The sequence below is a fragment of the Fukomys damarensis genome, unplaced genomic scaffold (genome assembly GCF_012274545.1).
Source record: "Fukomys damarensis isolate Sample0158 unplaced genomic scaffold, DMR_v1.0_HiC HiC_scaffold_8, whole genome shotgun sequence".
Classification (NCBI taxonomy): domain Eukaryota; kingdom Metazoa; phylum Chordata; class Mammalia; order Rodentia; family Bathyergidae; genus Fukomys; species Fukomys damarensis.
In genome coordinates this window covers 14,731,304-14,756,406 of record NW_022900920.1, presented here as the reverse complement: position 1 = coordinate 14,756,406, position 25,103 = coordinate 14,731,304, and the positions used below count along the sequence as shown (strand labels likewise).

General features: G+C 43.9%; 1 protein-coding gene across 1 annotated transcript in view; it reads right to left on the bottom strand.

Annotated features, from left to right (window-relative positions):
- Positions 1 to 4,308: 4,308 nt before the first annotated feature.
- The window catches only part of Cpxm2 (carboxypeptidase X, M14 family member 2), a gene marked incomplete at its 5' end in the record, with an annotated part of 145,326 nt that continues 124,531 nt past the window's right edge, over positions 4,309 to 25,103 (bottom strand). Inside the window, 5 exons of the mRNA XM_010635369.3 lie at positions 4,309 to 5,756; positions 11,768 to 11,867; positions 14,919 to 15,058; positions 19,063 to 19,360; positions 23,928 to 24,107. Of these exons, the coding sequence (XP_010633671.1) occupies positions 5,440 to 5,756; positions 11,768 to 11,867; positions 14,919 to 15,058; positions 19,063 to 19,360; positions 23,928 to 24,107 (1,035 nt within the window). The remainder of the gene's footprint in view (positions 5,757 to 11,767; positions 11,868 to 14,918; positions 15,059 to 19,062; positions 19,361 to 23,927; positions 24,108 to 25,103) is intronic.

The window sequence follows — 25,103 nt, the reverse complement described above, 5'->3', positions numbered from 1 at the left end:
TTTTTTTTTTTTTGGTACCAGGGATCGAACTCAAGTCCTTGTGCTTTTGAGGCAGGCAGCAGAACCACTGAGCTAAATCCTTGGCCCTCAGTAACATCTTAATAGTACCATGGAATCAGTCCTGGTCTAGCAGACACCTGAGACTTGTCCTCCCACTTTATCCCCAATTATTGAGCTACAAATAAAAGACCAGCTTGGACAGTAAATTTTGTTTGTCTTGGCTTTTAATTCTTGAATTCAAGACAGCTCCTGAGGTTCCTACCTGCCATAGCTTCAGTAGTTGCTTGGATCAATTCAGTGGGTAATTGCCCCCCTTTTTTTTTTTAACTAGGATCTACTAGGAAAACTTGGTTATGTAATCAAGCCTTGCCTGGAATGCCCTATTAAAAAAAATGGTGCTTTTAAAAAACAATGATCAGGGATGCCATTTTTTTTAAAAAAATAGCTTTACTGAGATCTAATCTGTGCAATTTACCCATTTAAAGTGTATCATTCAGTGATTTTTCAGAGTTGTGTCTATTTTGGAATATTTTCCCAATAAGAAACCTAGCACCCTAGTTAGCCTTCACCCACCCCAAACCTTCGGGTAACCACACCTCCAGACAACCATTAGTCTACTTTCTCTATGGATTTGCCTCTCTGATCATTGCATAGAAATAAAATCACACAGTATGTGGTCTTTTGTGACTAACTTCTTTCACTTAGCACAATGTTTCCAAAGTTCATCCATATTGTAAAAAGTGTTAGTACTTCATTCCTTTTCATTCACAAATAATATTCCACTATATGGACAGACCATATTTTGTTCATCTGTTTTCTGTGATGGACATTTGAGTTGTTTCCACTTTTTGGCTACTAACAATAATGCTGCTATAAATATTCATGCACAAGTTTGTGCTAACCTATGCTTTCTTTTCTCTTGGCTATACACCTAAGAGTAGATGTAAGTGCTCCTTAGGGGCACTTTGGGCAGAGACAGACTCTGTCTCGTTGGGTTCCTTTCTTCTTCCTCTGATCTCTTCCCTGTGTCCGTTGCTCCCAGTACTTCTGTCTCTGCCCAGGGACATGAGCTGCTCCTAAGAAAGTTGCTCTCTGGAAGTCATGAGCCTAGGATCTCCAGTTTGCTTGTGATTTGATGGCTTTCTAGGAAGACAGTGGAAAGAGCACCACATGGAGTGTAGTGCCTCTGTCATGAACAGAAACATGACTTTGGATACTCCATGGCCCTCTTGAGCCTCAGGTACTCTCTAAGTCTAAGGGGAATGGAGTGGGGATTCAAGATGAAAACAGCAGGCATTCCTACCACCACCATTCCCATACCCACAGTGTATACCACAGAGCTAGGATTCTGCCTTAGATTCTTTCTTAACCCAGCAAGAGCCAAGCAACTTTTAATGAATCAGACTTGTCTGCAAGAGGCCTTCCATGGAGTTATTGGTTCCAGGTGTGCCCTACAACTTAAAGACCCTCTTTTTACCCCTGCACATGCCAGAAGGCAGTGAGAGAATCTTTGATCCATATGTTACAGCTCTCTGATTTCTTTTTCTGATTTTCCCTGGACTCCCTTGCATTGGCAGGGAACTTGGTGTTGTGTTTATGTGGCAGGGGATACACAGACCAGCAGAAGGGTTCCAATCAACTTTGGAAAGGTCTCCCTGGCACCTAGAGCTCAGCAGCTGAACCCATCTGTGTAGGTTTCTGGCCAATCTTGCTGGGCTGTGGCTTTGTGGGCACAGCCACCCTCACCACAGTGACTGCCCCCCCTGGAGAATGAAAATCTGAGCTTCTTAAGGTAACGTGGTGGCCACCCAGAGCCAATTTTGAACCTATACAAATCTGGTATACTTTTCTGGCCCTGTGTGATGATTAATCTTGTCAATTTCATTGACTTGAGAGATGTCCAGGAGATTATTAAAGCCCTCTTTTGAGTGTGTCTGGGTGGGTCATAGGGGCACAACCAGGGGGACTGCATCTGGTCCCTGGCATTTTCTGCTCTGGCTTCTTCCCTATCTCTCTGCCTCCCAGCTGACAGGAAGGGAGCAGCTTTGTTCCATGGCACCCTTCAACCATGATGTACTTCCTCACCTTAGCCCCACAGCAACGGAACCCCCGAAACTTTGAGCCAAAGTAAATCTGTCCTCCGTTACACTGTGTATGTCAAGTACCTGGTCCCAGCAAAGCTGACTAGTACGCCCTGCCTCAAAAATACCTTTGAATGCAACATCTTTCGTGCTCCATCCTGATTGCACATGTTAACAATGCATGTAGTTTTAAAATTGCTGGTCTTATTGCACAAAGGCTGAGTAAATTCCGAGTTCCCTATGAAAGACTGTGTGCCCCACAACTCAGAAAATGAGCTGATATCATGGACCTACTCTGATGTGAGCTTCTTTCCAGAGCAGCCCCATCAGTGTTCTTCAGTTTAAAATAAAGGTAGCACTCAAAGGCTAAGGCTACTGGGGACCACCTGGAGTTTGAGTGGAACACAAAGATGATAAATAAGTGGCAGATTCTCTGCCAGAAGAAAAGTATTGGTTTTCTCCTAAGAAAGGGATCTGAAACAAAGCCAACTATCAATCTTTTGGATGTGTTTCTAATCAATCAAGTTTTAAGACCTTCCTATAAAACTGAAGACTCCTGAGGAGGCACAAACATTAAATAAGATCAAATGACATTTTCAATTCCCCAAAATCACATTTTCTTAACTTGTAAGGGACTCTTAGAAGACAAGCACAGCATGACTTGGGGGGTTGTTCAATTCTACATGCTCACCAAGCATCTGTGTGAGGAGGGCGCCGGGGCCCCCTTGAGAACCCATTATCTTGACTACAAGGTCCAAGCTCTCAAACACTGCTTACCAAATGCTGTTCTGAGAGACTCGGAGGCACATGAAGCAGAGGGTTTTCTGGCCCCCAGACATGGACCAACATTTCAACAGATCTTACCTCCTCAGTCTTGAACCCAGATCCACAGCAGAGAGAAATGAAACAAGTTAGCTCCTCTGCACGCACCCCGCTGGGGAGGTGGGGGGGCTAAAGGACAGTTTTGTTCAAGGGCATGAGAAATCCTGAGAGGGAACAAGGCCTCCTGGAAGAGGCAGGTTTTGAGACAGGCTGGGAGAGCAAAGGAATCAGGTTGGTTTTCAGCTACAGGGAGAAGCAGCATATGCTTTGCCTAAGCAAGGTCTAGGATAATTCTGGCTACAGAGCAGGCAAAGGGTCAACTAGGACCTAGGTCCCAGGAGCTGGGTCCAGGAAGGAATTCTGGGCTTGAAGTCTCAGCAAAGGGCCCCTGTGTGTGGAGAAGCAAGGAGAATGATGCACTCCAGGGAGTCATCTCTCTGGCAGGAACCAGCAACCAGCACAGGCAGTCTACACATTTGTGTCTGTTGCCCAAGGGCTTCACTATACCGAAGGGCAGCACCAGGGCTGAAAACCAGTGCTTGCACCTGTGATCCTGTGGCACGAGTCACAGGGTTCGGTCTAGGGCAGGCTGTGCAGGAAAGGCTGCAGACTGAATGGGTATGGAGACTGTATGGAAGACTGTGGGTATCAGAGCTAAACACTGGCAGGGAGACTGAAGCATCCGGGTCCAAATGCCAAGACAGGAATATTGGGTCAGACACGCCAGGGTGAACATCTCAGCAAGTGTGGAATTGTCAACTCTTCCAAACTACAGAGGTGGCTTATACTTTTCAATGCTTTATAACCCACTTGCAATATCTAATGCTAATAGGGTAAGATTTTCTTAGGGTGAACTTAACTGACAGCCGTGTGGTCCAGTAGGCTGCCTCCAGCCATACACAGCTAATGAACAACATTACATTAATAAAAATGACGCTAAATTAACAGTCCTCTTCCCAAGTTGTACCAGCCAACACTCAGTGCCGAGTAGCCACTGGAACTGCGGCTATGATGCTACATAGCACAGGAGAATACATTTCCATCATCTGAGAAAGTCTGGCTGCACAGTACAGGTTCCCAGCACAGCGGGATCCAACCACATTCCAGCCTGTGGGTCAAATCGAGCCAGCAGTCTGCCAGGATGACAGCCACAGCCACCTATTTAGCATGTTCGGGTCTGCTCTAGTGCTGCAGAAGCACAGTTGAGTACGTAAGACAGAGACCATGTGGCTACAAAGTCTGATATTTGACAATTTCGCTTTTTTTTTTTCTTTCAGAAAACTCACTGGCCCCCTGGTACAGTCTGTCAAAAAGTCCCATGAGGAGTTTTTCCACGAAGATGCTCCCCAGCGTCTCCTGGAGCTACTGAGTCCCCAACCTGTGTCTCTCCAGGGAAGGAGCCAGGGAATGCAGAATCGGCAGTGCCAGTGCCAAACTTCACCAAGGCACAGGGTACCCACCTCAAGCTGGCAGAGATGGTAGGGTGGCATTTGAGTGGCCCCAGGTCTACGCAGAGAAAACACACCACAAGAACCTTACCATTTGCTTTCTTTATTTTTTTTTTCATTCTTCCCAGATCAATGAGGAGGCAACATGAATGAAAGTGAGACACAGCTGTTTCCTTACATAATAATTCCATGACCCCTGCCATTGCTTAGAAGATCTGGCATTCCACATATCAAAAATAATTCTCAATTTGCAGGCAGGCCTGTTCAGAAGCACTCATTTTCATGAAGGGGTTGACACCTTGGACAGAGAGGGGCCTTCCGATGAGTTTCCTTCTGGATCTTTTCAAGTCTTCACAGACCAAAAACAACTCAGGCTAACTTTCCTGACCCTTTAGGAAGGCTGGCACCTCTGGTTCTCCCCACACACAGAGCAGAACCATTAGGGCTACTAGAGCAGAAGGGAGTTTGAGGGGTTCTCTGAGGACTCAGCTCACACGCAATAAACCTTATTATACCTGCGGTCCAACAATCAGTCTAGAATTAACTCCACTTCTCTGCCCTTTTATGAACACCATGCTTTGTTGAAAAGGGAAGCTAAGCTGACTCTTGAGACTCACTGATGCTCACTTGGTAATGGCTCTATTGTCAAGAGGATACAGAATTCACATTAGCAGCTTGGAATGTCCTGGGGCAAAAGTGGATGGATTCTCTTAGGATGCCTGAGAGCATCTCAAATGGTGACACTGGGGACAGGAGGGGTCTGGGAGTGCTGCAAAGTCAGCTGTGCCAATTGCAAACACACAAGAAACTCTTGCTGTCACGCAAGCTGGGGGAGTTCAGTCTCCCTTCCTGTGTAGCCAGGAGGCCCTGACCAGTAAGGTGCTCTCTCAGATTCCCAGGTTCATTTGCTGAATTTTTTAACTCCCACCAGCCTTTCTCTGCTGCTCTGTCCAAGGTATGTGCATAAATGGGAACAAAGAAAAGAAAACGTCCTAAACCTCCAGCCTTTCCCTCCCCTTGCAAGGCACACATTCCCAGGTGTTTCTTGAGTTACAGAGAAAACAACACTTAGTGAGTCCTCTATGGAGCTACGATTGGGTGGGTTTCATCCGCATGGGTCTGGGATGCATCTCAAGTGCCCGGCTCAGGGGTAACCCATGCTGCCGTCTCTTCCGACCCCGCAGCTTCAGCCGTCTAGTGGGCAGGCTGACAGGCTGCTTCCCAAACTTCTCCATGATCTCTCTGATCCTGGCCAGGTTGGTCTTGCTGAGTATGAAGTCACACTGCGTGGCCCCCATGTCATAGCCAACCATGCAGTTCTTGGTGGAAGCTGTAAAGCCTTCTGCCTTGGCTGTGACCACATATTCTCCAGGGTTCAAGAGGCGCCAGTAATCTCCATCGCTGGCTGTGAAAAGAAACCAAGGGGACCTCAGAGCAGTTCTTTTCTAACACAAACACCATCATCCCTATTTCAAGACCAGCCCTGGCAGAGGGCCTCTGAGGAAGGCAGCAGGGAATCTGAGCTCCTGCAGAAGCAAATTCTTAATGCACTTTGGAAGCCAAGGTGTTTTCTATTTTGGAAGCTGCCTTAATGGTTTTAACAGGAAGGGGTTTAGGATCTAGGCTCCCCACAGTGTTAATACACATGGACAAAGATGGAGGCACAATCGTGTGTACTTCTTCCTCGGTGACAATAGAGCCATTCATTATGTACTTGAAATGGTGAACAGTATGCCCTCACCACAAAAGTCCATCTTGAAAAGCCATCAATGCATGGCTTCCCAGCTTCCTTTGGCATGGCTGCACATACATAAGAATAATTTCTGAAGGGGGTGGAGGCACTTGGCTTCTGGAAGGAGAAGGAAGGATAATAATCGGAGGAGGCCCTGGAACCTGCTTCCCACTCTACAGCTCCCACCCTGGGGCAGGCCTGAGAAACACAGGGATTCTGCAAGGCAGAGAGGGCTTTGAGACTAACAAGCCAAAATTGAGCTGCAGCAGAACTCCTGCCTCCCAGCTAAACTGCTGGCCACTTGTGTGACTCATGTGACCAGGGTTCATTCTGAACTTTCTGTGGATAGGAACAGCTTTTGGCAGGGGATGGGCTCTTGGCCCTCACTTAGCCCCTCTGAGCACTCTGAGAAGTTGACACCAACCGTATTCACCTTCTCATGTGAATGTGACCTGCGGTTTCCTAGTCATTCATTTCTCTTCATCCCAAACAACCAACCATTCATTCGAGTGGGTGGCACTCAGTGTTCCACTGAAAATGGACTTCTGCAGCACCCTGTGAAGTGCAGAGGGGGAGGAAGGCTCAGGCTCTGCAGGGTGTGACAGCTTCACACAGGCCAGGAAAGGAGCAGGAGACCAAGTGCCTTGTCAAAACCACTGTCTGGCAGAAGGAGAGGTAACAGGATGGAGGCCACATGAAGGAAGGGGCTCACTGAGGCAGGCCCAGGAGTGGTGAAGGCCGGAGATGTCTTGAAAGAGGATTGGGTGTGAAGCTCAGACTGCCTGGCCTCATGCCTAGGACAGCCTGGTGCATCTGTTGCCTACTGAAAAGCCATGGAGGGTATTCTGTTCAGTAGAAAACCTTGCATTTTCATAAAAGACAGGCATGGCAATAATGAGAGCAGAGAAGTTCTTCCCTACACAAGCGCGCATGTCTTGGCCTCGCATATGGATTAGACCAGTCGAGTGTGTGTGTGTGTGAAAAACTACCCCCAGGTTTCACTGACCATTAGCATCTGTACTCCTGATAGCTCAATGCACTGCAAAGGATACCTCTGATGAATGAGATGGCATCGTGAACTTAAAAAATGCTTCTGAGTTTAGGTTTATGGATGTGTAAGGTAATATTTATATATACACACAAACAGTTTTCTTCCATGCCTTAGAAGATTCCAGGACTTGTAGCAACAAGCAAATCCCCCAAGTACCCCTCAACTACTCCTTAGTACTTGCTCAAATCCAGCCTTTTGGCTCAGTTTCACAGGACAGGATGTTCAGATTGTCCAAAGAAAGAGGACTGCTAGTTTCTAGCTATTTGACCTCAAGCAAAACAGTACACCTTTCTGGGGATCCAATTACTAGTGTACAAAAGGAGGCCTGCATAAAACCTACGCCCTGAATTGTCTGGGGGGTTCAGTGAGTCAGCGTAGGCCTGTCCTTCATGTGCTGTGTTCTTCCCAAGGGTCCCTGTCATCTCCTTTTCTGTCTCAGAGTCTCTAAGGTGCTGTGGGCCTAAGTGTTTTCATGGAGCTTGATGCTCCCCAGGAAGGGTGACCCTGGCCCAGGACCCAGGTTCACACAATAAGGAGAGATAGACAAGTAGTTGGAGACCGGGTAACAGCAGTCCTGCCAACCTGAGGACACCCCCACTCACATAAGGGCCAGGCTCAGAGCAAAACCCCAACTTGGGGCTGCTGACCCTGCCACATTGCCACACTTTCTCTGACTCTGACTCTGAAACTATGCAATTACAGTTCCAACTGGAATGCTATTCCCTGATCTTCTAAAGGCTGACTGTACTCATCTCCTGAGGGCGGGACCTTTCCTTGACTTTCCCACCTGATTTCTTTCTTTCTTGGCACTAATTATAGTCTGCAATTAACTTTTTAGACATTCCTTTTTAATTATGTGCAGGTATCCATAAGAAGGCACACCCTGAGTGGCCAGGGGCCATATCTGCTGTGTTCACAACAGTATTTCTCCTGGCACATAGTAGGTGCTCCATAAGAGATACTAAAAGAACTAATGAACTATCACAAATATGTTTGAGTTCACAGAATCAGAAGAAAGGGTGGTAGCTCTTTCCCACTTTGTGTGTGGGGGGCACTGGGAATGGAACCTAGGGATGTTCTACCACTGAGCTACGTGCCAGGCCTTTTTATTCTTTCTTTTAAGACAAGGTCTCACTAAGTGGCCCAGTGGGACTTGAACTTGTGATCTTCCTGCCTTGGCCTCCCTAAGTTCTGGGACTACAGCCATGCACCACCACACCCCAGAAAGTTTCCACATCCAAAACCCAAATCTGCCTGGTCCTCCCCTCTGCCCACAGAGCCTCTCTCCCCAGAAGCTCTCTGCTGTGGTTTCTTTACACTATCCCTCAGCTCTTGTTTTTCCTGCTGCTACCCCTGACAATACTTAAGCCTGGAATGAGGCACTTGATGAAACACAGGACATGTTTTTGTGTTGCTGTCTCCCCCGTGTCATCAGTCTAGTGTCCAGCGAGAAGAATTCCACAGGGCCACAGTGAAGGTGGACATACACAGGCATGGCTCAATATCTGTGCACAGATGGGGCAACCCAGGCCTGATAAATCCATCCGTTAGCAGTCAGGTTACTTTCCATGTGGAATTCTAAACCAGTTATTTGGCCAAACTACTTACATGCATCTCTTCAAAAATATTTTTACTAGCTTCCTTCCCTGTGGAATTCTACTTAATACTATGTTTATTTTATACAAAATCCCTCCTGATATAAAACTTGACAGATCATACAAGCCTCAGACAGAAATCAAGGCAAATGCAGAGCTTTTGTCGTCAAGCACTGAAAGACACTGAAATCAATAAAAGTAAAGAGCCACGTGTAAAGTAGGGGATGCATCTGTCAGGAGGACACTCTGGGAAATTAATTTATAGGGAGAAATAAAGGGAGAGAGACAAGTTTCCCATTATCTCATCCAGACTGTCTCCTGGATTTCAGGGGCTTGAAATTCAGAGCCCATTAGGCAAAGCATTCTCATCAAGGCTTATGGGACCCCAGGGCCTTTTTACCTCCCACTCAATTTAAAACCCTCATGTTTTCTCGCATTGCTTACAGACACACTAAATAGTACAAGGAACAGTTCAGGCTTTTTTACAAATCACTCTTAAACAATATTTAAATATAAATCCTACAGAGAAACAAGTCAATGAGCTTATCTTTAACTCATTCCTAATGGCAGCACCCCCACAGCACCTCAGGGGTACTCAGTGCACATTTACTGAATTAATGGATCAAAAAGTGGGTAAATAAATGAATGAATAAATGGATGCCTGTGAATGGTTACTGTGTACAAAACTTCATGCAATACAGCCTGAAACCTTATAGTTACTGGCTACAAGATCCAGAACTAATGGTAGGAACATTCAGAAAATACCACTGAGAGACGAAATCAGCAACTAAATGGAAAGCATGTGATTTACAGCATTACATGCCAGTCTACTATTTTGTGGCATTTCAATACCATTTATATAAGTGGCCTTCTATCTCGTATCAGGAAGCCCAGTACTGCCCAAAATGGGTCAAGATGAATCCCAGTCTCATCTCCTCCCATGTCTCAGAATCTCCATTTCTTGGCAGATCCAAAGGGAGGGCAGGATCTGTAGGTACAGGTGAATGGTCCGCAGAGAAGGGGCCCCTTTTCTCACCCAGGAGGAAAACCAGGTGGGCACAGCTGGGTCTGGAGCCTCGGGTCCTTCACTCCGCTCACAACCCTGCCACTCACTGCGCCACCCTGAGACAATCGTGGGTGTCTATTCACTTGTTCAGTCAGCACCCACTGTTTGTAAGTAGGCAAGCATCATATTTGTGCCACACACAAAGTTGGGAAGGGTACAAGCACGCACGGGGCATCAGACAGATGTGTAGTGTTAAATAGGGTCATCATCTCAAGGCAGTGACATCTGAGAATATCCAAAGAACTGAAAAAAGAGCCAAGGTCTCCCCAGAGGAAGAAGACCAAGGCAGAAGGAAGAGCCACAGTGACAACTCCAACATGTGACTGTCAGTCCACAGCAAACCGTGAGAAGTCAGGTGGAAAGAAGCAATCACCCATTTGCCTGGGACTGTGGGGTTCTAGAGATATGGGATTTCCAGTTTTAAACTGAAGTAACCCACATGAGGACAGTCCTGGGCACAAAGGGAAACCCTGGGTGGGAACACCTTGATTCCCATATTACTTTCAAGTCAAACAATCAGGTAGCATTTTGGTGGGTGGGGACCCACACCCAGCTACTCAGGAGCCTGTGACAAGAGGATCCCAAGTTCAAAGCTAGCCTGGGCAACTTAGCAAGAGCCTGTCTCAAAATAAAATTTAAAAAGGACTGGGGTATAGCTCTACATTACAAGCCCCAGAGGCCCTGCCTGGCATGCACAAGGCCCTGAGATCAATCCCCAAAGTTGCAAAATCAATCAATCAATAATGAATCAAATAGGAGGTATCCCAGTGTGTGCTGCATAGCTCCTGCAGGGGCTTTTCCAGCCCTGAAGGCCGGATCCCTGAACCTGAGCTGTATCACTTTGACTTTTGCTAGCCCCACATAGCTTGCGCTTTCCACCTGAATAAAGGGGAAGGAAGGGCCCACCTCTCTCAAAGGGCTGAAGTGAAAAGCATGTGCAGAAGTTCTTGGGGATCAGCTCACCTGAGTAGCACCTGCCTGGCTGCAGTCACTCCATGACTGTGAATTGAATGTAAGATTTTTTTGGTATTTACCAACTCAAACCAAGTCTGGTTTATAAGGCCCTGGATCTTATAATTTCTTTGCGTTTACAGTAAAAAGAGTGGGAATAAGATTTCATCATCTTCTGAGTCTCAGATTATCCAAAATTCTAAAATTTTCTACCTTCCCATCCAATGCCCGTCAGTCTCTGTGCCAACTAGAGACCTAACATCCCCAGCCACTTGCCCTTATGCCCGTGGGACCTGGGTCTCCCTGTTACATTTTTTCGTGTGCTTTACTTCCTCATCTAAAGACAGCATCAAGGAAATAGAATTGTGGGTAGTAACTGATTTAACCCATGTAAACCTAGTCAAAGAGTGCCTGGCATAAAGGAGATGACAAAAATCAGTATGAGGACTTACTGTTACTGTTATTGTTATCCTCTTTCTTACATAACAAACACTGGCATATTCCTAAAACATCATGTTCAACGATTTTCTATAGTTTAGAAAAAAGATTTGATCTTCCTTGGCCTCAAAGCTGAGTCCTAAGGCTCCAGCCAGCCACTCATGCCAGCACTTGTGAAACTCTCCATTCCAGCCCTCTAAACTCCTCCTTGGGCAAAACGGCCCCCACCCACTGCTTTTCCCTCTGGGGCAGCCTTACCCTCAGAGTCCATCCTGCCTAGTCTGGGAGCTAAGCTGCCTGCGTAGGTAACAATGCTTCAGAGGTAAAGCTGCTTCCTCAACTTCTCAGCACCTCCCACTGCAGCTAGGAACCCTTTGGCTGCTCCAAGAACATTCGGGGAAAGGACAGAGAGAAGCCAGGAAGCACAGATGGAAAACCTTGCTCTCAAGGGTCTCTTGGAAAGATGGAAAGAATACATCTAATTTGACTCTGAATAAGAAGTTCCTTATGTGCAACCCACATAAAACACTTCAAGAAAACAGATCTTTCTTACCAAAGACAGCTTATGGACACTTGCAGTTACCTGTTCGGATGTCATGGTTAATGCCTTCTACAGAGATGATGGCATTTGGAATTCCCCTTCCGTGTAAGTCTCTCACCATACCTTTGATGCCACGGTGAACCTGTTTGGCAAACAGGATGAGATATGGTGAGGTTACTAACTGGCTCTGGGGCCAGCATGAGAAAGTGGGCTGCAAATCTAAAGCTAGCTCAGTCCCTACGAGGAATGCTCACAGTGCCACATAGAGCCCAAAAGACTCACCTGCCTCTGCACAGACTTTGTGTGTAATCTTCTGTGTTCCTCTCGGGAGTCCACACACCAGAACATTACCATTGGAATTTAAATATTCCAAAGGTTTAAAAAATATGAGGACCTGAGACTTCATAAGAATACAATTAGATAACTGAAATGTGCCTTAATTTCTGTAAGGCACATTTGTTTGGACTTTCTTGGGCTCTATGGACTTAATAATTTAAGAACAAGAGAGGAAAGAATAAGAGACTTTCCTAAAAATACAACACTACTATGTCAGATGGCACACATCAACTCTGGGGCCCATGCCTCAGCACCTCCACCTGTAGAATGATGTGACAATCCTAAGTGACATGCTATTATTTCCAACGACATTCTTTATACATATCTATGGGTATTTTACTCATGGGAGGCACTTTGGCTGAATCAGCTAATTGCTTAAGGATGATCAGGTTGCTACAGACAAGGCCTCTCTTTTCATATATGCAAAGAAAAAGGAGCCTTCCCTCATGAATCCCAGGGTTGGAACAGAATATGTTTTCACAGCTTCCCAAGAAGGAAGAATCAGCTGCCAACCTTCTGTGCTGGGGAAGCTCACTGGGGCTGTGCTGAGCCCCCTAAGGGCCTCTCAGGACAGACTCAGTTGCTAGATTCAAGTGTCAATATTGTTACCTTTGCAGAGGTACAGCCACAGTACCATGTGGCTGGCACCCTAGCTGGGGTCACTGCATCTTCTGACTCATGTACAATAATCCACAGAAGGAAGGTAGCCTTTCTACACCACTCAGGACCTTCCATCTTCCCAAGAGGAGGTTAAGTAATACAAGTAGTAGTTTTAATGACAGGAACCCTGGCAGTCAACATTCATTTTTGTTCATCCTTCTAATTTACAGTTAATTTGTTTCTTCCTTAAGGGGACCTGCATATTATTCAGTTAGTTTTTTGTATTAAACTAGAACCGGCTAACTCAATGCTACAAGACGAGCCTAAGCTTGAGAACCGGAGGCGGGAAAGGCGCCTGAGATCACCGAGGAAGATTGCACTGCCTCACTGGGAAGCGGCTGGACCTCATAGCACTTAGTGAAAGTGCTTCTAGGCAGTCTACTACAACATGCAACAGTGACCCTGATGGTTCAGGGGGCTTATGGGTTGTATTTGGGGCCCCTAACCTCGTATCTTGAAGCCTTCATTGTAATACCTCAAAATGTGACTATATTTGGAGACAGGGCTCTTAAAAAGTGATTATGTTAAAGTAAAGCCATTATGATGGATCTTAATCCACGATGACTGAGATCTGAGCCAGGTATGACGGCACCAGCCTATAATCCCAGCATTCTAGGAGGCTGAGGAAGGACAACTGTAAGTTTGAGGCAAGCCAGAACAACTTAGCAAGTCTCTATCTCAAAATTTAAAAAGAAGGCTCCAACCAGCCTTCAGTGTGAAGGGTCTGAGTTCATTTCCCAAGATTCCTCCCTCCCTAAACGGGGAGGAAATCTGGACATACACAAGGACACACATGTTCGGAGGCATGGCCACGTGAAGAGGATACCAACCCTGTAGCTTCCTTGATCTTGGTTTCCAGCCTCCAGAACTATGAAAGATAAATGTGTGCTGGATGAGCTGCTCTGCTCTGTGGTGCAAGAGGTGATTCAAAACTCTGGTGAGTGCTTACATTTTAAAAATAACATTATAATAAAAGACACATTGAAAGAATGATGGTATACGTGTTGCCTTCATTATTTTTCTCATTGCTGAGACAAAATACCCCACACCCAAAGTCAAAGGAGGAAACCTTTACTTGGCTTGCAGTTTGTAAAGGTTTCAGTTTATATTGGCTGGCTCCAAGGCAGGGTGACATGGCAGAGGAGAAACAGTTCATAGCAAAGCAGGGAAGGCAGAAGGCAGCAAAGTGACAAGCAATGACCCTCTTGCTGAGCCTTATATCTCATCCAGGTTACCCACTCTTAGGGCAGGTAGCACTCAAACCCAGGGTGGGGCAGTCTTTATCCTAGCATCGCACCATGAATCAATCCCAGAATCATATTCTTGATCCCAGCCATACACACCTTCGATTGAGCTACCTCTGAAAAGCTCCACCTATGACCTGCATGAGGCTTTGAGGGGACATCTAGATAAAAGCCATAACATGTATGTTAGGACCAAGGGGAATGTATTTTGAGGGGATTTGTAACAGTGTGTTTTACTATATTTTAAAAAATTAAAATTTAGTTGAATTTTCTGATCACCCCTCCTTGTGCAAATATGGATGACGATCTCTGCTAAATAAAAAACATTTCAATGTGTCCTCACCCGCCTTATTCGTCGAAGGTGGAGCCATCTGACTTCTGGTTCTTTTCCCCAAGTCAAAGTGACTATGAAAGGTAAATGTTTTGAACTGATTCAAGACATCAAGGCAGCCACAACAGTATAACTAAAGAAACCCACAAAAAAGAACATCCAGAGCAGCTTCAGAAAATGGCAAGAATAATGAGATGTGTCTTCCGAGCAAAAGGGAGTATTTTGAGGAAGATTCGTGGCAATGTGTCTTTTACTATAATAAAATACTCTTTAAAAAAGAAACTTAAACATTCCCCAGAGTTTTTGGTCATGCCTTGTATTTTCGTAAGGTAAAAGGCAGACTGAGACAAGAGGCTGTGTCCCCATCCCCCACAGAGCAGCACACAAGGTTCCTGCACTGTCTCACTTGCCCTGAGACAGTGGAAACACCTCCGCTGGATTACAGCCTTTTCCACTAGTCTGAGTAGCGTGAAAAAACAGCAATTGCTTGCAGCAGTGTGGCTGGCAAGGGATAATGGCTGAGGCCGGAAGTGCCAATTCCATCCCATGCTTTTCTTGGTCAGATCCACGGCCCTGTTCATTAGCGAATCACAGCCACATCTCAGCCACGCACCCACCTTACCTGCTCCATGAACACGATCAAAGATTCCCGATTGTTCTCCCACTCCTCGGGCAGCTGGCTCTCATGTGGGTATTTATCACAGCCCACGTAGATGGACAGCTCAAAGCAGTTCGTGTGAAGATAGCTGAAGTCATTCAGGCCTGCCAAGCCAACCAGACACTTTGACTGAACAATGCTCCCAAGTGGCATGGAGTGGGATGGACAGCAGCAAAAATGTTCAAGAGCAGTCAGTGACTTCATTTGAACAGAGAGGCATTAAGTATGCACTATAGGCCAACGTTTACAGAAGGGAAAATGTGTGGGATGGAAGGGGACAAAGGGGAATCCCTAAGGTGAGGCCAGACCTCGATAAGGGCAGCTTTGACAAAAAAATGTGCTAAGTGTTTTAGATGTTTATTTTATTAAGCATAGTTTAACATACCTTGCTTGGAATGAAGCTATCATCAATTAATATTATGGATTATTTTAGTGTTTAATTAAATTTATCTGTATAGTTATGTTGATTGTACCTACAGATCTATAAGTTTCCTATTCTGAGTCATAGAAATAGTTAGCTATGCCAGGACCTGTCCTAGCACTTGGGTTTTCCCCTGAAACCCAGTAGAGATAGAATAGCACAAGGTTCTCAAGGCTTCACCAACACAGACCTTAGACATTATTTCTCCCCTCTCCTCTCCCCTGTAATGCTCAGAAGAAAAGTCAGCTTTGAAAATCAGGGTTTGGGATATCAAGAGAAACTCCATATCAACCCACTGCCTAATCACGAAGTCAAGAGGCAAATGGCACCAAACATATGGCCAGTCTCTACCTGTGTTAGCTTTCCCTGGCTGTGACAAAATACCTTACATAACTCACAAGAGGAAAGATTTATTTGGGCTGATAGTTTCAGAGGTTCCAGGGTATGGTCAGTTGGTCACAGTGCTATAGGCCTGCAATGAGGCAGAAAGAACATCAAGGTGGAAGGGCCTGCTGAGACAAAGCTGCTTACCTAATGGCAGCCAGGAAGCCTAAATGAGGAAATGAACCAGAGGCCAGTCACCGGCTATAATCCCCAAGGTCACACTTCCATGATCCATTCCTTTCAACTAGACTCCAACTGCCTGTTTCCATCACCTCCAGTAATGCCACCAAATTGTCTCACTAATGGATTGATCCACTGGTGAAATGGAGAGCTCACAATTCAACCACTTCTGAAAATGCCAACAGATAAACTCAGAAGCATGCTTTACTAATTTCTTACATGTTTCTCAATCCAATCAAGTTGACAATCAAGATTCACCATCACACTACCAGATTTCAGACTATCACCATTCACCACGAGCAGCCATGAGCTTCTGATCTCATTGTAATAAAATGAGGAAGAGGAAAAGCAGTGGATTAGAATGGACAATGTAGTATAAATGTCAACTCCATGGAAAAATCCTTGACAAGGGCCTGATCTGATGAAGAAGGTTGTGCTGACATCAGGCCAATTCATTCAGTCAAACCTACACTGTGTTGTCTGGGTACAGTAGTACACAACTATAATCCTAGCACTCTGGGAGGTTGAGGTAGAAAGATCACAAGTTTAAGTCCAGCTTGATCATTTAGTGATTTAGGAAGATCTGGTCTCAAATAACAAAGAAAGGGCTAAGGATGAAGGTCAATGTGAAGGCCCTGGATTCACTCCCCTATACTGCAAAAATTAAACAAAACTCAAAAACAAAAACAATCCATAGTGTGGAATCAGAGAGTATATGAGTCCAACCGGAAATAGGTCTTCCTGGTAGAGCAGGTCTTGACTCCTGGGAGTGCTGGACTTTTCTCTGCATATCATTATTCCCACCCTCTAAAGCTCTGTTAATACTGAAATGAACATGCTAAATGCACATTCTGGAGTGGACTGCCTCCACTTCCTGTCTGATGTGAGAGTAGACACCAAGCTGAGACACAAGCTGGTAAGTTCTCATAAGCCTTCAGTCTTGGATGGGGGAAAGACATTTCTTCATGTTCTCTCTTTGACTAGACTCTTCTCCTTGCCATCTTCAGTAGGGAACATGGAACTAGGAGTTCCTTAGAGCTTTGTGTGCTGATCTCCCCAGCACCCGCCTTGCTATAGAGAACAGGTTCAGGACTGCATTCAAGAAACAGAGCCTGATGTAGTACTAATGATGAGCACTTTGAAATTTACTGAACCTTTCATCCAATTGCCATTTTGCCACTAACCACACCTGTGGTACACCAATAATGAAAAAGAAAGAGCTGAACACAAAGACAGAGGGGGAGGGAAGGAAATTAGAAATGTGATTTACTAATCTATAAAGAAATGAATCTGCGACTCCACAACACCCCCAGAAAGAAGGATTAAAATGGCTTGAGCCACCACATGGCTCTGCCACCAAGTCCCTCACATAATGGAAAACATAACTGATAGAGAACAAATGTCAAATGCTGCAAATGATTGTATGGAAGCCAACTTTCTGTAATGTTACTATTGACCTGACACCAGGAAAGAGATCCAGCTGTCCAGATCCAGTTTGATCTCAGGAGCCATGGAAATAAACATATTTTGCTTAGTGATTTTTGTAGGTAGGTTTTGATGGGTGAAGCCAAAAATTAAAAATGCTTTTTGCCATTAGGAAATTTTCTTGATAGAGATTTGCATTTATTTTTTATTTCATACCGAGCAAAATCACGATGGTGATGAAAAACTGCCTCTATCTGATCTGCAACCAAAAAAATACAGCAAACTCTCTGAATGTTTTCAAATGACCATGGGAATGAATATTTCTGCTTTTTTTTTCTTTTCCAAGGGTGGAAATACACATAAAAAGTATGGAAAGGCTGAATTTCTAGCAAAGTTAAATAATATTAAAGTTAATTTTTATAGTGAAGCAGAAAATAAAGATATGTACACAAAAGAGATTTCATGGTGAGCATGTCCTGAAAGATGGAAGGGGTAGGGGACGAGGACTTATTGTGACTGAGTGTTCATCATGAGCAAGGCATTCAGTGCATCCACATCTGTCACCTGCATGAGCCTCCCATCATCCTTGAGAGAGACAATACCATCATCGTCACCAGCACTGCTGTCACTGTAATCGTTACTGGGGTGCCCAACTCACTAAGGAAAAAGTGGAAGTAAAGTGACTTGCAGAGAGTCACAGAGAATTTAAGTGGTAGAGGTGGATTTGAAACAAGGACTATCTGAAACAATGTTTTTCTAATTCATCACTGGTTTAACAAACCCTCAAAAAGCAAAAAATAAGCTATAAACATTTTGCTGGAGTCTTGTAATCTGATAAATGCAAAGGACCTTAGGGAAAGCACTACCTTATCTCTCCTGCTTAGGAGCCCTGGACAGGGAACAGACCGAGACAGGAAACTAAGTGCTAATCCTGACATGTGGACCATGGGATCCTCTGGCTGCTGTGAAGCAATTCCCAAATTCTCTACTGAATGCTTTCCAGACCCCAGTGGGTCCCAGAAGCAACACCTCTATTCCATGGTCTGCACACATGCTCTGGGTGATTCTGGGAAGTGGGCCTGCTGACCTCCAGTGCACAGCAGATGCGTGTGAAATGGTCCTCACCACATGAGGGGATCTTAGAACACACCTCCAGCTTAGTCACTTCACACCTGAGCTGGGGATCGGTACCCAGATCCTTTGTAGGTCCACAGCATGGGATGTTCCCCAATATAAGAATAGCACTTGGCATAAAGCCCTGGCCTCAGCACCAGCCCTCACATACGCTGCCCCTTCACTGGGTTTTCTCTTGGGTTAAATATCACCAAGTCCATTTTCACTCACCTGTGTCCCTAAAAAATCTGAATAGCTCAATGGCTAAAACTTTGACCAAGAGATCTCAGCTTTACCGCCTTCTTGTTTGAGCAGATCCCAACCAGTGTCCAAAACCCAGGAATCTAATTTATAAAATGGGAGTAAGCCACTCCCACCTCAAAGACTACAGTGAGGAAAAAGGAGAATCCATGTAAAAAGGCTGGCACCTGGTACTTGCTTAAATATGGTGGCTACTATTTAAAACAGGACTAAGCATAAGACTAAAAGGGGGTGTGTGTGAGGGGCACCTGTAGGGTTGCTGCTGGGCTAGCACCCATGATCAATGGCCCCTGTGATGCAAGACAGCGCTGATCTGAGACTTACTTCCAGCAACGGTGTGCCAGGAAGCCCCATTGACAGTGCCTTCCTCCTTCTGGAAGTCTTCCGTGTGGCACACCCTCCGCCGGGCGTCTGTCATGAGGCGGTGCGTAGAGGCATAGGAGTACGCCAGCCAGCGGAACACGTGGTCATCGGGCGTGGGGCTGTGCTCCTGGGTCTTCCACTGGGACCGCACCATGTCATAAGGGTATGCCACTACCAGCTCGCCCCCCTGCAGGTTGCCGCCTAGCACAAAGGGGATCTTTTCCATCCAGGCTATGACCGCTCTGGTCTCCATGGCCACCTGTGAAAATGAAGTCAACAAATAAAACAGGAGCGCCTCATGTCCCTGGCTTTCAAAGCAAGGGCATATTTGTAAAAAGCAATCACTTTATGGAATAATCTGAGAAATAGTTAGAATTTTAAAAATCTATCCTGGGAAAAATAGACTTTGTGGAAATAATGGATTTATAAAAAGATAAAACCCAGGGAAATGTCTAGTTTCCATTGTAGGATATTCCAGTTAATGGCAGAGAAGGAATGACAAAGCAGCATTCTGCAATGCTAGGAAACTTCTGGGACAGGCATGCTCCTTCACGGCTACACATGGCACAAGAGGAAGACATGACCAAATGCAGTGTGTTTCCCAAGGGAAGAACACAAACCTACAAATATCTTCCCTGAATTAGACCAAGCCTAGAGCCCAGGGATGGCAGACTCTTTCTGCAAAAGGCCATATAGTAAATACGTTAGGGCTTGTGTGCCATGCAGTCCCTGTCACAACTACCCAACTGTGCCCTTGTAGCAAAACAGCACCATGGACAAACCCCAAAGGTGTGCCGTTTACAAAAACAGGCCGGAGTGGGGTTTGGTCCTGGGCTGTAGTTTGCCACCATCTGTTCTGTCTAGTCTAGTTCAGTCCCAATTTCACCAGCGTACAGAAGCAGAGCAAGTGACACCACAGAAATGCCACCATCTAAAACCAGAATGCACAGCACAGGAAAGAGAACCGAGATGACACAAATAACCATGAAGGAATTGCGGAGGGAAAGGGGGAGAAAGTGATCAAGGGAAAGCCCATAGCTTAAAGGAGACTTAAAAAGATGTAAGCCAATGAAAATTAATGGGCTTTATTTGAATCTTGCTTTAAACAAACTGAGCAGTAAAGAAGATGAGAGGAGGAGGGAGAATTAGAGGATGAGGTGACAGAGGAGAGAGAAAAAGAATTCACCCATCAACAGCAGGAAATGTGAACACTTGCCAGATATTTTATAATATTAAGGAATTATTTATTTTTATATGATAGTGATAATCACTATCATTTAGTTTAACCTAACTGGATCCTTATAATATTAAGAAAAATGCATTTTTATATAATGGTGGCATCCTACAGCTCAAAAGGGTTATTTCTTTAGAAATACTTACTGACATATTTATAAATGAAATGACGTGTTGCCTGGGACTTGCTTCAGTAAGAAAGGGAAGAAGAAAATGTGGGAGAAGATGCAGACGAAACACGAATTGGTAAGTGTCAAAGCTGACATGGGGAACATGTGGGTCCTCTACAGCTTCCTCTAATTCTGTGTATTTGACATTTTTTTCCACACACACACACAAAAAGCAGTTAAGGAAAAAAGAAAGGAAACCGACAAGATTAAAAGCTAAAATTAAAAAGTCTGTTATGGTCAAATTCTGATCTGAATGGTAAATCAAATATCTACCATCAACTGCTAATCTCTGTGAGGAAAATTTCAGGAATGATGGAGAAATAAATACTGGAAATCATTTAACTGTGCAGGATAAAAACTGATTCAGGATGAAAGGCACTTGCTGGGATGCATTATGCTTCATCTTTGTTTTTCAAACAAAAATGGGGGCCCTAGAATGGGTCAATCACAGAACTCAGCCTCCCCCAGCATCAGCACCAGGGCTTGTGTTCCAAATCCATCACTCCATACCAGATCTAAACCTCAGTAGCAGCTCTGACTAACTCCATCCTTTCCACCCTTCTGCCTCCCTTACAGACGAAGCACTGCATCCTAGATGGCACAATCCTCATTCTCCATCTTTTGTTTTACCATATGTGAATGTCTAAAAATACACTGTCTGGTTTTACTTGCTTGAATATAAAGAAAAGTGGTGGGGGGCAACCATACTAGTTGTCTTCTGTCATTTCCCCCATTTATTTTATGCTTCTAAGATTGATCCCTGATATTGACTGAAGTTAATGTTCACGGTTTTTCATTTCAACATGAAGATTTCATTTATCTAGGCTTATAATGCTAGGCATTAGGTAATTTTCAATCTTTTGCTATACGGAACAGTGTGTGTTGGACTTTCTTGTACTGTCATCTGGTATACATGTGCCACATCTATGTCTCTTGCATATGTCGCCAGAGTGAAATCTGTGTGTACCTTCAAAGGATATAAATTTTCCTATTTTACAAAGTAATCAAATTATTTTCCAAAGTCACTGTACAAATTTCCACTCACCCTCCATGAGTAAAGAACCCACAGTCTCCATCCTGTCTGATACCTGGATATTGTAAGACTTCTTAATATTGCCAATCGATGGGTGTAAATGTTTCTATAGCTCCATTTCCTTAGTGCTAGGGCTTTGGAACACTTTTTCATGCTTATCAACCATATGTTTCCTCCTCCGTGAACTGCCTCTATATATCTTTTGCCCAATTTTCTAATGAGTTGTTTACATTTATCTTATTGTTACTCTTTACATATTTTTAAAATTTCAATTCTCAGTTACATAATTTGCAAATAACTTCTCTCAGTTTATCGTTACAGTTTATTAAATCTTTTGATGAGTAGACTTTCTTATTTGGATGCAGTTCAATTTATTAATCTTTTATGTTTTGATTAATGCAGTGTGCATCTTTCTTAAAATAGGCTTTTTTTTGCTCTGAAAATGATCTATTCTAAGTCACTGAGAATTTACTGTGAATGATAACTTTTGTCAAATGCTTCTTTCTGCAGACAAATGTCTCCATTTTTTGTTGTTTTCTATTATTTCAATGTGAGTTTTTTCCATTATTCTTTTGCTAACTTCTCAAATAGTTCATTTTCAGCCTTTTTTCTTTTGTAATGCAATCATTTAAAGATACAAGTTTTTCTAAAGCACTATTTTTGTTGTGTTTCAGAAATTTTAATATGCAATATTTTTATCATCATCTAGTTTTAATACATTTTTATTTGCCAGCATGATCCCCCCCCACCGGCCTTTATTTTAAAAGTTTTTTAAATGTTCTAAATATACAGTGGTGAGCTCTTTAATCTTGTTATGGTCTCCCAGATCAGTTGTATGATGTTAGGTCATGGTCTGAGTTATATTCTCTAAAATTTATTGAGATTTCCTTTATAGCCCCATTCTTCATCAATTTTTGAAAATATTCTAGGATTATTGAGAATATTCTCTAATTTTTGGTTTTAGAATCCTTATAGATTCCTTACACCCAGCCTGTTAGTTTTCTTATTCAAATCTTATTTTTGCTGAATTCTTATCTAACATGCATAACTGAGAAAGGTACTGGTGATGATACATTATGTAATTATCTCTATATTACCAGAGAACAACAAGTTTAAAAAACTAAATTCCAATCTGAAAACAAAGACTGAAATCCAGGGAGATTTATATTGCTGAGCTGAAGTAAACAGTCATTTTTTATGGTTCAGGTATAAGAAAGCCAGCAGTCAAATTCCAATTTGGATCGAAGGGTTCCCAAAATATAACATCATTTGAATTCTCAACTGTGTCAGATGTCATTAGAACGCTAGTTGGGGGGGAAACGAGGGATAATTGGTGTTAGCATAGGGACTATAAAGATGGATTCAGAAAACTGAGAGGCCTAACTCTCTTCCTTATCAGCCACCTTTAGGGATTCTCACTAAAGCACTGGGTGCTGCCATGGTCTGCTGCCATCAGTTGACTGCTTGCTCTGAGGTGAGTGGGGTGCTGCTCTCCAACCATCTCCCTTGACTTCTCCAGAGAGGAGTCCAATCATCATCACAGCTTGCAGTGTGCTCACCTAAAATACAGCACTCACAGCCTTCCTGCAGGGCTCAATGACATATGAAACAAAATCCAGGTCAATGAGTCTTTACCAGAAGTCTATGTAAGAATTGAGGAAATCTTTTTAGGAAACCGAATTAACGGAGAGAACTGAATTATCTGAGGGAATTATCTGAAAGAAACCTTTTCTCTCTTTTTACTTCACAGTCATAAAAGCTAGAGCACCAGCTACCACCTTGGTTTATGACCTTGAGATTGAAACATGGTGAAGGCAGGAAGACTGATGAATACTGGGTTCTTGATCATTGGGTTTCTTTTTGGCCAGCTCTGGGCCTTTGCCTTCATGGTCCCTTTATGAGAAAAAATGAGTGAACGTCTACCTTGTTCAGCAGCGTGATTTTCTGTTGCTGCAGTTGAACCTAACACTATTGCATATATCAACTAGGGTGATCCTGTTGAAAGTCATGTACAGGCAAAGGGAGGAAGGAGAGGTAGTCAAACACCTCATTTCATGAGAACTGCTTCTTCTACATTGTATTCTTTGTGAAACAAGAGCTAAGAAATTTGGGACAGACATTTTTCACCCAACTTCATTTATCTTTCCAAAAAAGCACAACATGTAATCCATTCACAGAGATTTGTTTGAATAAAAATTGGATATACAAATAGGTGGTGAAGGCTGAGGACCACTTCATGGAAGTAGAACTGATGATGATGAGGAAGATGGAGAGGTTTGTTTTGTTTTGAAGCACTGTGTGGTTTTAAAGAAATAATTAAACCATTTCTCAAACACCAGCAGGGAGCTTTGGTCTTGCTCTGATCTGCAGATGGGGTAGTTTTTACTCACCGTGGCATTTTCAGACAGAAACCACTCGGGGATGGCAATGTAATGATTGGGAACTTTCCTGGGGATGTTCTGCCGATCCTCTGCCTCCCAGAGTAGTGTGTTTAAATCAGGAAAGTTGTTGTTGATGTCAATCCCATCGTGGGTCCAGCGTCCCAGGGACCAGCCTCCCAGCTCTGAACCCTGAGACATGATTCAGAGGGTAAAGAACCAAAGACTTCAGGAAAACACAGACTCCCCACCATGTGTGATGCACCCATGTCCATCTCCACCTGACTGTGTCTCTACGCCTCTAAACACCCACTGACCCAAAGATGGCATCCATAGGAGAATATTAGAGACTATGGTTACTGATATATCAGGTAGGTGATTTATAATAGAGCCAACTCACTCCCAGCAGGGCACCCAGAGAGCTACTCTTGCCTCATTACAGCCCTTAAAGGTATCAGATTCCTTCTACCACCTCTTGCCTCCTCTCTCCTTTTCTGTTCATCAGAATCTCTGAGTGGTAAGCAACCTAAGATTTCACCATTACAGACATAATATAGTAGTGATGTAGTATAATGCATTTTCCCTGTCCTGTCTATTATGGCTATTTAGTGTCACAAATCTCTAACCATTTGTACCAACAAACACAACCAAAATTCTGTATCATAGAGCTTGCATTTGATAGGTGCCATTGTTTTAAATGAAGTTGTCCATTTTATTCATGGATATGGTGATATATCCTGATAGACACACAACTATACTAACTATACTCAATGCATAATTATATACATATATGTATTTTATACATACCTATGACATACACTATTGGAAACCCCCATGGCAGGTCCCAATCTCTTGCTTGGTGCTATGATGCAAGGCAAGAGAAGAAAGACTCAGAGACAGAAGTAAAGAGAAAAATGGGGAGCCAGGATGGCCAGTGCTGAGTAATCAGCAAACAGCCAGAATTGCTGATATTTATTGGTGACACAATCATTCATTTAGCTGAGGGGAGGAGGCTATGTTTCTAGTGATACATATGCAGTCAAGGCTTGTAAAAGAAGAAACAAAGCACTCTTAATTTTGGGAATGGAATTTGAGTGTGAGTCATTCTGACCTCTGCTGCCATGTTATCTAGTTACAAAGGCTTCAGTTGGACTCACTTTTTTTTTTTTTTTTTTTTTTTTTTTTCCC